At 43.4% G+C, this 14,864-nt stretch overlaps 1 protein-coding gene across 6 annotated transcripts in view; it reads left to right on the top strand.

The window, feature by feature from the left end:
- The window catches only part of SLC39A5 (solute carrier family 39 member 5), an 85,021-nt gene that overhangs the window by 28,527 nt on the left and 41,630 nt on the right, over positions 1-14,864 (top strand). For all 6 annotated transcript variants that reach the window (XM_056562263.1, XM_056562264.1, XM_056562267.1 and 3 more), the window contains 2 exons: positions 606-757; positions 3,696-3,888. In XM_056562263.1, the coding sequence (XP_056418238.1) occupies positions 606-757; positions 3,696-3,888 (345 nt within the window). The remainder of the gene's footprint in view (positions 1-605; positions 758-3,695; positions 3,889-14,864) is intronic.

Below are 14,864 nucleotides of genomic sequence, written 5' to 3'. Positions count from 1 at the left end.
GTTCCTAAAAGAAACATAGAAATCCCCATACCTATTGCATCCCATGGGACATGCTGTTTTTAAAAAAAATTTTATAATAGATTTGAGTGAAATCTCATGTTTACAGAATAAGCAAAACAGACGCGATTCATACAATGAAAAGTGCCGACCTATATTGTCCATCATAAAGACCATACTCTATATTTATAGAACATCTAAATTGGTGGCTAAATAATATTTTTCCAACGTGTCTAAGGACAAGTTTACATGTCGCATATTTGTTGCCTAAATTTAGTTGCAAATTGTTATATCTGCACACTGTCCTATTTGGTGCAGAAATGCTGCAGAATTTTACTGAGGATTTCATCTATTACAAAGCAATGGGTGAAACCTGCAACACAATCTGTAAATTTTTATGTGACTTGTAAAAATTACTTGAACTGCAAGGATACCATATTGTTTATGAGGTGTCGTGCCCTACAGAGTGTCAGTTTTCTAGTGACAAGAATGAGGCCTTACAGGTTTTTGTAGTTAAGAATGTAGACTATTTTCCTGACTAAAATGTACTATGCAGTTAAGGTTATACAAAACAGCTAATCATTTCTGCCCTTACCCCATACCACTAGGTAATAGAGATACAACACAGAGAAGTGGGACATGACCACGTGTCCCATCTGGATATCCTTGATGTTCAAGAAAACAAACACAGGCATGTGCACTCCTCCTCGGATCATCTGTCTGACCTCCCGAGCCCAGAGGAAGCCAAATATAGTAACAGGTACATTTCACATCACAATCTTTAAAAATTATCTAACATTTATTTTTAGACCATGGCACCATGCACACTACAGATTTTCCGCCTTCTGCTTCCAGCAGAATCCCATAGATCTCAATGGGATTCTTCTGCTCAGTGCACACTATGGAAGTTCTGTAGTGGAAAATCCAACACGGATCCAGATTCCACCAGAAGAATGAACATGTTTTGCCTGGAAAGCCCATTGTCAATAGAAATTAGAATTGCAGGGGTTAAAGGGGAACTCCAGGTGTGTGTGTGGGGGGGGGGGGGAATATATACATATATATATATATATATATATATATATATATATATATTAAAGGGGTACACCGGCGCTAAGACATCTTATCCCCTATCCAAAGGATAAGGGATAAGATGCCTGATCACGGGGCCGCTGGGACAGTTGTCACACGGGGGCAGAGCCATGACATCACAATGCTCCGTCCCCATGATCGCCAGTAATCAGACCTGGAGCGAACGTGCTCTGGGGACTGATTCTAACGGGGTGCTGCATGCAAGATCACGGGGGACCCCAGCGGCGGGACCCCCGCGATCAGGCATCTTATCCCCTATCCTTTGGATAGGGGATAAGATGTCTTAGTGCCGGAGTACCCCTTTAAAGCTCCAAAGCCACCACACTACCTGTAAATGATCCTGCCTGATATGCATGATTTCTGTGTCTATTGACTTCTTTGGCTGCTTGATATTCTTTGCCCTCCTTCCTTCCTTCCCCTTGCCTACATCTCCCAGCAATCATTGTAGCTATGCTCTTCCAGCCAGCTCACTCTCTGAGAGCAGCCCCCACTCTCCTGCTCTGAGCAGCAGATGGAAGGTCAGTGTGTGATAGCTGCACACACCTCCCAGTTCTAAAGGAAGCATGACTCATTAGAGCAGGGCAGAAACCATCTCTCAGGAGGTTGGGGCTGCTTTAAGAGAGGGATTTGGACAGAAAGTGGATGGCTGGATGATGCACTTCATGCATGTGACAACCAAAGAGGGGAAACTACTCTATATAGCTAATGAATGATATTTAGGCAATTAAATACAGTGGGGATCAAAAGTGTGGGCACCCCAGGTAAAAATTTGTATTAATGTACATAAAGAAGCCGAGGAAAGATGGAAAAATCTCCAAAAGGCATCAAATTACAGATTAGACATTCTTATAATATGTCAACAAAAGTTAGATTTTATTTCCATCATTTACACTTTCAAAATAACAGAAAACAAAAAAATGGCATCTGCAAAAGTTTGGGCACCCTGCAGAATTTATAGCATGCACTGCACCCTTTGCAAAGCTGAGACCTGCCAGTGTCATGGATTGTTCTCAATCATCATCTGGGAAGACCAAGTGATGTCAATCTCAAAGGTTTTAAATGCCCAGACTCATCTGACCTTGCCCCAACAATCAGCACCATGGTTTCTTCTAAGCAGTTGTCTAGAAATCTGAAACTGAAAATAGTTGACGCTCTGGAGACTGGAGAAGCTATAAGAAGATAGCAAAACGTTTTCAGGTGTCAATATCCTCTGTTCGGAATGTAATTAAGAAATGGCAGTCATTAGGAATAGTGGAAGTTAAAGCAAGATCTAGAAGACCAAGAAAAATATCAGACAGAACAGCTCGCAGGATTGTGAGAAAAACTGACTGCACAATGCCTCCAGAAAGATCTGGCAGACACTGGAGTTGTGGTGCACTATTCCACTATAAAGAGATACTTGTACAAATATGGTCTTCATGGAAGAGTCATCAGAAGAAAACCTCTTCTACGTCCTCACCACAAAAATCTGCGTTTGAACGTTGCAAATGAACATATAGACAAGCCTGATGCATTTTGGAAACAAATTCTGTGGACCGATAAGGTTAAAATGTAACTTTTTGGCCAGAATGAGCAAAGGTACGTTTGGAGAAGAAGGGGAACAGAATTTAATGAAAAGAACCTCTGTCCAACTGTTAAGCATGGGGGTGGATCAATCATGCTTTGGGGTTGTATTGCAGCCAGTGGCACAAGGAACATCTCACGAGTAGAAGGAAAAATGGATTCAATAAAATTTCAGCAAATTTTGGATGCTAACTTGATGCCATCTGTGAAAAATCTGAAGTTAAAGAGAGGATGGCTTCTACAAATGGATAATGATCCTAAACACAACTCAAAATCCATGGGGGATTACATCAAGAGGCGTAAACTGAAGGTTTTGCCATGGCCTTCACAATCTCCTGACCTCAACATAATTGAAAATCTATGGATAGACCTTAAAAGAGCAGTGGGTGACAGACAGCCCAGAAATCTCAAAGAACTGGAAGACTTTTGTAAGGAAGAATGGGCAAAGATACCTCAAACAAGAATTCAAAGACTCTTGGCTGGCTACAAAAAGTGTTTACAAGCTGTGATACTTGCCAAAGGGGGCAGTACAAGATATTAACTCTGCAGGGTGCCCAAACTTTTGCAGACACCATTTTTTTGTTTTCTGTTATTTTGAAAGTGTAAATGATGGAAATAAAATCTAACTTTTGTTGACATATTATAAGAATGTCTAATCTGTAATTTGATGCCTTTTGGAGATTATTCCATCTTTCTTTGGCTTCTTTATGCACATTAATACAAATGTTTACCTGGGGTGCCCAAACTTTTGATCCCCACTGTAGGTTGATGAGAGTGAAATGATGGGCTATGGGTCCAGTTCCCCAGGAGAACCCCTTTCATTTCCACCACAAATTCCAAAAGAAATTTACCCCGATTCCAGGTGTTGCAGATCCACTGACAGAATTAATTGATGAAATTTCTCTACAAATGGGCCCTAAATCAGAAAACTTGGACAACCAGTTTTAGTTGTGTAGGATGAACATTTTCATGAAAATTTTATTTGACTATATTCTTATTAATATTGTATTTTATACAATTATCTTTGCTCTCTTCCCTGACAGGAGTGTAAATGGCAGCTCAGATAAATCACAAAAGATCAATCCAGTAAGAAGAGAGCCTGAACCCAGACAAAACACTGTGCATAATGGGAAAACAGTAAATGGGAACCACCTGCAAACACAATGGCAACCCAGAGACATCCTGCAGCACTTGTTGTATCTTCATCAATCGGAGAACATCCACCAGCATGAAGATGTAAGTCATTTCTGTTTTGAAGTAGTTTTTTCACATTTCTGAATTCCTTTAGCTTCTCTGATTGTGTTTATAGATACCAAACAAACCGGGCATTTTCAGGGCCAGATTAAGGTATTATTTTTACATTTAGGTTAGAAAAAACTGTCTTAGTAGGGGTTAAAGGAGTATTCCAAGATTATACATCTTATCCCCTATCTATGATCGCAGGGGTCCACAGTGGTGGGCAGTGGCATTCTGTGCCGGGAGCTGCTTCCAAGACTGGGACATGACATTGCGGTCCCTAGTGACGTCACCCCACGCCCCCTCCATTCCTGTCTATGGGAGGAGGTGTGACACCCGTCACGCCCCCTCCCATAGACATGAATGGAGGGATAGCGGATAAGATGTATAAACCCGTAATACCACTTTAAGTGCAGTAGTCATAGTCAGCCAATGCTGGGTCTCTACTCTACGCACAGGTCCCATGGACTTCAATGGCCTGAATGTAGACAACTAGCGATTAAGTTTGGGTATTTTTCTGAATGTATGCAAGTTTTAAACTCTTAAACATGATGTGTTGTGCTTTAGGGTCCAAGAAAAAACTTGTATAAATTAATAATTCCCTAAATTTAATCACTAGCTGACAAAATTCAGACCATTGAAGTCAATTGGAGCTGTGCCTGTACGTTCTCATATACATCGACATCCCATTTTAACAAGATGCCAGTAAGGATTATGTTAGCAAATTGTGATGTGAACATGGCCCAATCAATATTTTGGCTTGTGTCTGGTTTAGAATGATCAAATATACAGGTTAGATTTGTCTTTGGGGAAGGGGTCTGCTTCACTATGCGGTTTAAGTCGGAGGCTGGTGGATACAATATGTAGCTGTTGGAGGTCTGATCAATATTTCCACAGGAAATATTTATAACTGTTGTAAAATTCAGGATTACAGTTCAGCTATAAACTACAACCATTACTGGTTTGCAAAATGTCGTCATTTTAATATGTTAATGATTTGATGTGGGTTTTACACTGCCACAAGTGTTAACTCTAAAGAACTTTGAGTTTCAGTAAATAACTTAATGGCTTTATAACCCTGTTCATTGTGGTGTTGACTTTTTATGCACTTGATAAGCCAGCAGCATTGGACTTGTTTCTTTGTGTTCATTCCCAACACCCACTTTTTAAGTGTGCATTAAAAACCCCTTTTTAGACAGATTTATTTTATTCTAAAATGTGAACCTGTCAGCAGAAAAACAGGTTTTCTTATCTGACTAGGGCACCAAAATATCTTGTCCCAGCTATGAATATTGGAGGTCTGACCACAATCTATGCAGACATTCACTGGATTTAAAAATGATCTGGCTTCCGGGGTCTATGTCCACTATCCAGTCATGATCTCAGTGTATTCTGGCAGGGGCATCTATAGGGCTATGTGACCTGTAGCTATGGGCGGGTAGTTTGTCTTTATGAAAGAGAATGCCACAGATGACTAGTCAACTGAAGCTTGTGACTTACTTCTAGTTCTTCTAACACATTAATTTATGTTGTGGCCTTGTGCTAATAAAGTTGTATATTTATTAAAAACCAAAACCCAAAATTTTTGCATGGACATAAGTAGAGATGACCGAATTTTTTAAAAATTGTATTCGACGATTTGCCGAATTTTCCCCAAAAATTTGGTTCAATCCAAATCTATTTGCGGCGAATCACTATTAAAAACAGCTATTTCTGGCCTACAGAGAGGCTCAATAATGGTGTAGAACACTTTGCTTTGTCCTAACACGCCTATGGAGTGTGTTGTGTTAGTGAAATAATACTATTATTACGTATGACATGTAGATTACATTAGAATCTCTGCCGCAGAGCTTCTGGATGTGGCAGATTTTAAATGTAATTTTTATTTAATTTGAATTTATTTTTATTTTTTGATTACCCATTCTGGTGAGCATCGAGCTGACGGTGCTCCGCGAGGCGAGCTACCACCTGTTTCAGCCACTGCCTCTCAGTGCTCCCCCATACTCTGAGTGTCCACTTGAAAAGGGAGGGACTGCAATACCAGCAACTTGGACAGGAGCACATTCAGCTTCTGTGCCATTGGATAAGTGGACGCATAAAGCTAGAAGTGACTGCAGTAAAAAAGCTCGTACTTGTATCTTAAAATCGAGCTGGCGGTCCTCCGCCAGACGAGATACCACCTGTTCCAGCCCCTGCCTCTTATCGCCCCTCTGACTGTGAAAGTGTGAATGTTTCACTTAATCAGTTATGGCTCATTGTTATTGCTTCAAGCTGTTTCATTGGATTTTTGTGATATATCCACAGGTAAAATATCAGCGACGACCATAGGGCCTCAGTCTTGAAAAGATTACATCGATTTTTTTTAAATTTTATATTTATATTAGATTCCCAAGTTTAATGTCCCGGTGTTTACTTTGAACTAATACTGTATGACCACAAAACCCAAACTAACAAGGAGTCACATGGTGGCACAATGACAGAGCCTAGAGGTGGCAGCAGCAAGAGGAGACCATATAGTGGCTGAATGACACAGCCTGTAGCTTGCGGCAGCTTGAGGAGACCATAGGGCCTCACAATCCCTAAGATTAAAAGATTAATTTTAAAATGTAAATTGAAGATTTATGGTAGCTAGTGCTACCATAAACATTTGTAGGTAATGTCCCAGTCCCAGCAGCATCAGTAAACCATATAGTGGCTGAATGGCACAGCCTGGAGTTGGCAGCAGCATGAGCAGAACATATAGTGGCTGAATGGCACAGCCTGGAGTTGGCGGCAGCATGAGTAGAACATATAGTGGCTGAATGGCACAGCCTGGAGTTGGCGGCAGATGAAGAGACCATTTAGTGGCTGAATTGCACAGCCTGGAGTTGGTGGAAGCATGAGGAGACCATATAGTGGCTATATGGCGCAGCCTGGAGGTGGCAGAAGCATGTGGAGACCATTAGTGTTGCTCACGAATATTTGCAATGCAAATTTTTATTCGCAAATATCGCATATTCGCGAATTTGCGAATATAGCACTATATATTCGTAATTACGAATATTCGTTTTTTTTATTTTTTTTTTCACAGTACACATCACCGTGATCATCCCTCTCTGCTTCCAGCTTATGTGGTGTAAAGAAGGCTCTAATACTACTGTGTGAGACTGGGGCGCAAATTTTCGCATATACGAAAATTTGCATATGCTAATCTTCACATATGCGAATTTTCTTTTATACTAATTTTCGTATGCGCGAATATTCGCATATGCGAAAATAAAACGGGAATAATGCGAATATTCACGAATATATGACGAATATTCGTCCATATATTCGCGAATATTCGCGAATTCGAATATGGCCTATGCCGCTCAACACTAGAGACCATATGGTGGCAGAATGAAACAGCCTGAAGGTGGCAGCAGCATCAGGAGTCAGTGGGTGGAAATCAGTGGGTGGAAATACCAGTACCCGGTGACAAAAGTGGGTGAAAAAAGGTCTGATGCAGAGGAATGTTTGTAACTGGGGAGCAGCGCCTTAAATCTGTTTGAGATCATCCATATTTGTGAAGTGTTGGTGTGGCACTATGGTCAATCTACTCACAAAGGTCAGTCTCTCCACATTTTTTGTGGACAAACGAGTTCTTCTTGGGGTGACTCTGGCCCCCTGCCGCACTAAACATCCGCTTTGATGGCACATTACTGACCGGGCAGGAAGCTTTTCCAGGGCAATCTCTGCTAGTTGCGGCCACAAATCAAGCTTGGCTGCCCAGAAGTCCAGCGAATCTTCAAGGTGTGTTGGCATGGGCATGTCAAGGTATGCCACCACCTGTTGTTGGTTCAGGTCCTGCTCCAGGTCTATCTGCTGCTGATGAGTTGATTCAGTATGCGGATGAAGAAAGGCACTCATCAGCGACTGTAGACTCAGGCTGCTGCTGATGGAGATGGTACTGCTCCTGCCACTACACCCTCTCCCCAGCAGCCATGGCAGTGGAAGGTGAGTGCAGAGGGCCCTCCGAGTCAGACCTGTGAAAGGATGGACGATGGCTCCGATAGGCATCGGCCAACTGACTACGTAGGATGTCTTTGTAGTAGGTCAGTTTGTTGTCCCTCTCAGTGGGTGTAAAAAAGGCCCCCATTTTGTGTCGGTAGCGAGGGTCCAATAAGGTGGAGAGCCAGAAGTCATCCCACTGCCGAATGGTGACAATTCAGCAGTCACTTCGCAAGCAAGAGAGCATGCATCGTGTTATTTGTGCAAGTGACTCGGAGGGACTCCCTGACTCCATCTCCACTACATACTGCCATGGTGTGTCTGGGTCCTCTGTCTCGCCTTCCTCATAACCCTCTAGCTCCCCTGGCTGCTCCGGCTCCTCCTCTCCTGTCAGCTGACTAGAAAAACTGCCCATTTCGCAAAACCTAAACTGTGCTTCACTGTGCTCCTCCTCCAGTTCAGCCCCCACAGGGCTCATGTGGCCGTGAGATGTAGGCACCACATCTCCATTGCCCTGACCAGCCATCGTTTCCAACACGTGTTGTAGGAAATGAAGCAGTGAAATGACGTTGTTGATCCCATAATCCTGGCGACTGACTAATAATGTGGCTTCCTCAAAGAGCCTGAGTAAACGGCAGATGTCATGTATAAGCTGCCACTGGTGGACATTGAAGTTACACAGGTGAGTCCCCCTATCTGCTTGGATCATCAAGAAATCAGTGATGGCTTTTCTCTGTTCGTATAGTCGGTCCAATATATGGAGGGTGGAATTTCAACATGTGGCAACGTCGCAAATAAGACTATGTTGGGGGATACCGTTCTGACGCTGCATCTCAAGGAGGGTGTGCTTTGCCGTGTACGAGTGGCTAAAGTGTATGCAAAGTTTCCTTCCCATTGTAAGGATGTCTTGCAAATGGGGGGAGCACTTCAGGAACCGCTTGACAGGCAGATTGAACATGTGTGCCATACAGGGCGCATGGCTCAGCCTTCCTTTTCGCAGCGCAGACAAGATGTTCTTCCCGTTGTCAGTCACCATGGTTCACATTTCCAGTTTTCGAGTAAGCCATGCTGATTTCTTTATTAATTACTTTTGGCAGTTCCTCCCCTGCGTGACTCCATTCGCCAAGGCAAGCCATGTGAAGAACAGCGTGACACCACCGTACCCTGCACACATGGTATGCTGAGGATACAGTGGATGAGTGGGCGCGTACTGTTGTCTCTTGGACATGGCTTCGCTGATGGATTGTTGGCAGAATGACTGACTAAAAGTAGGAGGAGCAGGAACATCTGGAGCGACAGAAGGAGGGTATGACACACAGCTCCCTTTGGCTGAGGTGGTGGAGCCTTGGCTGGCTGAAAGAGGGAGCGGCGTGCCACTAGGTGATGCAGAAGACTGGAACACTAAATTGGAGCCAGGTTCTCCCAGGCTGCTTTATGGTGGCGCAGCATATGTTGATGCAGGGCCGTGGTGCCAACATTGGGACCCTGGCCATGCTTCACCTTCTGCCGACACATCTTGCATGTGGCTATGTTAATGTCCTCCGGATGCTTGATGAAAAACTGCCACACCACCGAGTAGCTGATTTTCCCACTAATAGTTCGCACTAATTGACTACTACTGCCGCCGACTCCAGGAACCCCTGTTCCACTACATCCCGGGAAAGTAGGCTGCCGCGAAGCAGGTGGTCTCCCCTGGGCACATTTAGCTCCAGAATTTCTACTTCTGCCACCATGCTGACTGCCAACCATGCTACCACCTTGCTGGCTCAGCTGCTGCATCACGGGCAACCTGCAACCCTCTTCTTCTGATGATGAAGCCCCTTCTGCACCCGGCTCCCAATTGCGATCAGCTTCATCATCATCAACAAGTGTCTACATGTCACCGATGTACTCCTCAGGTTCCTCAACAGTGTAGTGTATGCTTCAGGACCCTGAACACTGGCAACACCGCCTCCCACGTCACTCTCCTCATCACTACTTGCCCGTCTAGTGGAGGAAGCGGCCGATGTCTCCTCCACTTCTTGGCCTTGCAGTAGCTGCTGACTGTCCTCTATTAGATCGTCCTCACTGAATAGTGGAACTGAACCCACAGCACAAGATACTTCTTTAGGGGAGGGAACAGCAGAGGACAGAGGCAATGGGAGGGACTGCTCCCGGGCCATGCCAACTGAGGGTTGTGTCTGAGAAACCCACCAACTGTTGAATGAGGGTATCAGATGTCACTTGTGATGAAGTGCATGACCGTGTTAACCAATCGATGACGGCAGATGGGTTGCTGGTCGAGACATGACAGCTAGCTGATACCAGGAGTTCAGGCCTCTGCTGGGACCTCTGCCTGATGAATTTAGGCCTCTGCCACTCCTCTGTGCACATCCTGGCACTTCTCTGTCTGACATACGTAGTGCGTATATGAGGGGAGTACAATACGCTTCACTACGCTTAAAACAGTATTTGTCTAGAACAGCAGCAGGTGTGTACTTTTGGCTGTCCTTTTCAAAGTATCTAGGCCCCTGACAGATTAACAGGTACAAAAGAGTACACTACTTAGATGTAGGTATGTGGTATGCAGTTATGAGGGCAGAAAAATGTGCTACAGTACGCTTAAAAAAGTATTTGAGTACAACACCAGCTGGTAAGTACTTTTGCCTGTCCTTTCACAGTATCTAGGCCCTTGACAGATTAACAGGTACAAAATAGTACAGTACACTACTTACATGTAGATATGTGGTATGCACTTATGAGGGCAGAAAAATGCACTACAGTACGCTTAAAAAAGTATCTGAGTACAACACCAGCCGGTGAGTACTTTTATCTGGACTTTCACATCTAGTCCCTTGACAGATTAAAAGGTACAAAATAATACATTACTTAGATGAGGGCAGAAATATGTACTACAGTATTGTCGCTGTGTACTAAACCCCAAATTTCACTCTCTCAAAGACTATTAGGAATGGACTGCTGGGTATTATACTATCTACAGACTAGTATAAGTAGCAGACCATTTGTTGTGGAACAAAGACACAGAGTTGCATTGAAAAATGTATTCCTCCATCCTCTGCTGTTTCTCAAGCTGAGCCAGCTTGTTCAAATGTATGAGGCAACACACAGCTCTCTGCCCCTCTCTGTAATACACTGCTGTAGAAAGTGACTGGGTGGTTAATGGCTGCAGTAAAAATTTTCTGTGAAAAATGCACTGCTCTATGTTCACCAGTGCGCTGACGTGACTATGAGGTGAAACGCTGCTGTAAAAAGCTTGTCTGTGTAACACAAAGCGCTGTCCTGTCTCTCTGCAGTGAAAGGATGAAGTGACGAGCCGGAATATGGATGCCGATTATATAAGTTTGTGACATCACAGGGGTGACTGGCTGCTGATAGGCTGCATCCTGCATGTGATTCAGGGTCATCCCGCCTACCCGCCTTGCCTTTCCGCCTTCTCAGAGTTCCTTGCCCCATGTCCTCACACGTGGATCCGCCATTTTAGATGCCCTAGAGCCTGAACCGCACTAAATGGAGTTTAATTAAGCGATTCGCGCTATAGAATCACGACGATATTCGCATTTGTTACGAATCAAATTTTTCATGAAATTCGTAACGAATTCGGATTTGTCAGATTTGATTCACTCATCTCTAGACATAAGTATTCTGACCCCTTGACACATGACATTTAGCTCTGGAGACCTCCTATTTCTCTTGATCATCTTGGGGGATGTTTTTACATCTTGAATGGAGTCACCTGTGATGAATTCAGGTAATCAGACATGATTAGGGAATACACACCCCTGTGATAGGATAGGTAATAAATGTGTGATGATGAATTGGAGACATTGCACTTGCATGGTCACTGCTCCATTTATTGCTATTGGACTAACAGAGATTATGTACGGCTTTCCTGTCCCATACAGGGCATTGAATAAAGTGGTAGCCACGCAAACATAATAGTGGTCCATTCACTAGGGGCAATTGGGGATCCCTGACAACTGATGATTTTACACTGACGCCTTCGTAAGATTTTTGTTTCTGAACTGTCTATAACAGCATTTTTGACCACAAAATTGGTACTAAGTTCTCCACTAATTGTTTTTGTATAATTGTGATCTTTATATAGCTATTCCTGTGAACATCCCTATTTATTAGAATGTGCTTATAAGCATTTTCTTTTAGCTAAATTGGCCACATCTCCATTTAGGCAAGAGGTAAATCCAAAATGAATTAAAACAATGAAGGCTTCTTAGAAAACGGACAAGCTGGTTGTCAGAAACCATAGGGTTAATCTTTCCTAAGAGTCTTTTGTTTATCTGGTTGCTGTGGCTACGCCTAGCTTTCTGGGCTGGTCAGCTAATCCTGCTGTGATCACCTGTGTATTTTGCTATTTAAACCTGCAGTGTGAATCCAGACTTTGCCTGTGAAAGAGCTTGTTATTGAAAGAGCTTCTCCTTATTTAGTGATCCTGTACTTTGACATTTCCTGATACCGACTTGACTAGTGGACTTAGACTTATTGTGTGTATCTAGTTTAGTCCAGACCTTGTCTCAGAGGCTGCAAGACCAGGACTTGCTAGTCAGAATCCAAGAGTTGGAATCAGGTACTCAGGTGCCATTTGTTCCTGTTGCATCTCCTTTGGAACCACAAGTTGGTCTCCGTAATTGGAAAACGTTCAAGACATTCTATGAGAGTTGTAAATTGTATTTTCGTTTGAGACCTAACGCTTCTGGCATTAAGGCCCAGAGAGTGGGAATTATTATGTCCCTTCTGCAAGAGGGTATTCAAGAGTGGGTATTCTCCCTTGACCCTGATGCTCCCGAGTTGTCTTCAGTGAATTAATTGTTTGCGGGATTGGGTATTTTGTACGCAGATCCTGACTGTGCTTTGTATGCTGAGTTGCAGCTGCGAACGTTAAAACAGGGACGCAGGATTAGAGGATTACTGTGCAGATTTTAGAAAGTGGTGTGTGGCCTCCCACTGGAACACACCAGCTTTGATTTGTCAGTTCAGACGGGGGTTATCTGACACCTTAAAGGACATGCTAGTTACTTACTAGTGTTGCTCGCGAATATTCGCAATACGAATTTTATTCGCAAAAATCGCATATTCGCTAATTCGTGAATATTCCCAAATTTAGCGCTATATATTCGTAATTCCGAATATTCGTTTTTTTTTGTTTTTTTTTTGTTTTTTTCACAGTACACATCACAGTGATCACCCCTCTCTGCTTCCAGCTTGTGTGGTGTAAAGAAGGCTCTAATACTACTGTACGAGACTGGTGTGCGAATTTTCGCATATGCGAACATTTGCATATGCTAATTTTCGCATATGCGAATTTTAGTTTATACTAATTTTCGCATATGAAAATTTTCGTATAAGCGCATTTTCGCATATGCGAAAATAAAGCAACAATATTACGGATATGCGAATATTCGCGAATATATGACGAATATTCGTCCATATATTCGCGAATTCGAATATGGCCTATGCCGCTCAACACTATTACTTACCCCTCTCCTGACACCCTTGACCAAGCCATGACATTAGCTGTGCATTTGGATAGACATCTGCGAGAACGCAAACGGGAGTGTTTTTCATCCTCTCCTTTCCTGCTTGATTCCTCTCCTGTCTCTAAATCTGTGCCTGAGGATGAACCTATTCAGATAGGGTCCATTCGTACCCCGGAGGAGCACAGCAGATTTCGTCAACTCTACGGCCTGTGTTTTTACTGTGGAGAGGACCCTCATTTCATCAGATCCTGTGTCAAGCGTCCAAGTGGTAATCAGGAGGCCACTTGGGCACACAGGTATGTCATGCCTCTCAGAGAATTACGCCTGGCAAAGTTCTTCAGTCCAAACTAATTTGAAATCTAAGAATGTCTCAAAGCCAGATTTGCAGCAGCCTCTGGCTGAATCTGTTTGTTGTAATGGCATGGGAAATAAGTGTTTGGAGAGTGCTCATGCGGATTTGGAGTCAGAAAGGAGTAATGAAGATCTGGAGGATGATCGTGGGGAAACCTATGAGCGGTGTGACATAGAGGATGAGGATACTGATGAGGATATGATAGTTTATCTGTATCCAAACCGGTACCTCTACACTCTCAGGTTGTTAAGGGTCCAGTGGCCCCTCTTAAAAGGGGGGGTGGTAACTGTCAGAGCCCGTCGGGTTAATCTTTCCTGGGAGTCTTTTGTTTATCTGGTTGCTGTGGCTACGCCTATCTTTCTGGGCAGCTGATCCTGCTGGGATCACCTGTGTACTTGGCTATTTAAACCTGCAGTCTGCATCCAGGCTTTGCCTGTGAAAGAGCTCGCTCAAGTAACTAGCATTTATACCTGTATTCCTTTCTGGCATTTGTGACTTTTGGCTTGGCTTTCTGACTCTTCTCCTGATTTAGCAATTCTCTACTTTAACATTTCCTGTAACCGACTTGGCTAGTGGACTTTGACTTATTGTGTGTGTATGTGTTTAGTATCATATGATAGTTTATGTGCTTCCTGACGTTTTCGGACCTGAGTCAGTTTTTTGCATTTTATTTTGTTGACAGTGACTCCCCTCACTTGCTTAGGAAGGGACCGGCACTGCGGTTGTCGATCCACTGTTTAGAGCAGATAGGCAAGTAGGCAGGGGCAGAGGCTTCGGGTGAGAACAGGGCGGCACTTTTTCCCTGCCCAGATGTGACACTGGTCTGGATTTTTGTGAAAGTTCTTCCTTTAGGGTCTATTATCATGGCAGAATTCACGCTTGTGGAATTCTGCCTCAAATTAAATATGGGACTTCCATGGAACTTCTATGGGATTCCACACTCCCATTCCAATTCGCGAGCGGAAATTCAAAAGTGTGAATGGGAGTGCAAAATCCCATAGAAGTCTATGGGCTTCAATTTGAGCAGGAATTTCTGCCGTGTGAATAGACCCTTAGTTTTGAACCAAAGCCAAAAGTGGAATTCAAATCAATGGGGAATATAAAGAAAGGTCTCATACTCCTCCATCCTGCTGGATCCACTTCTAGCTATGGCTCAAAAATAG

The sequence above is a fragment of the Hyla sarda genome, chromosome 2 (genome assembly GCF_029499605.1).
Source record: "Hyla sarda isolate aHylSar1 chromosome 2, aHylSar1.hap1, whole genome shotgun sequence".
Classification (NCBI taxonomy): Eukaryota; Metazoa; Chordata; class Amphibia; order Anura; family Hylidae; genus Hyla; species Hyla sarda.
The sequence above is the reverse complement of the archived record's forward strand: the minus strand, read 5'-3'. Positions and strand labels throughout refer to the sequence as shown.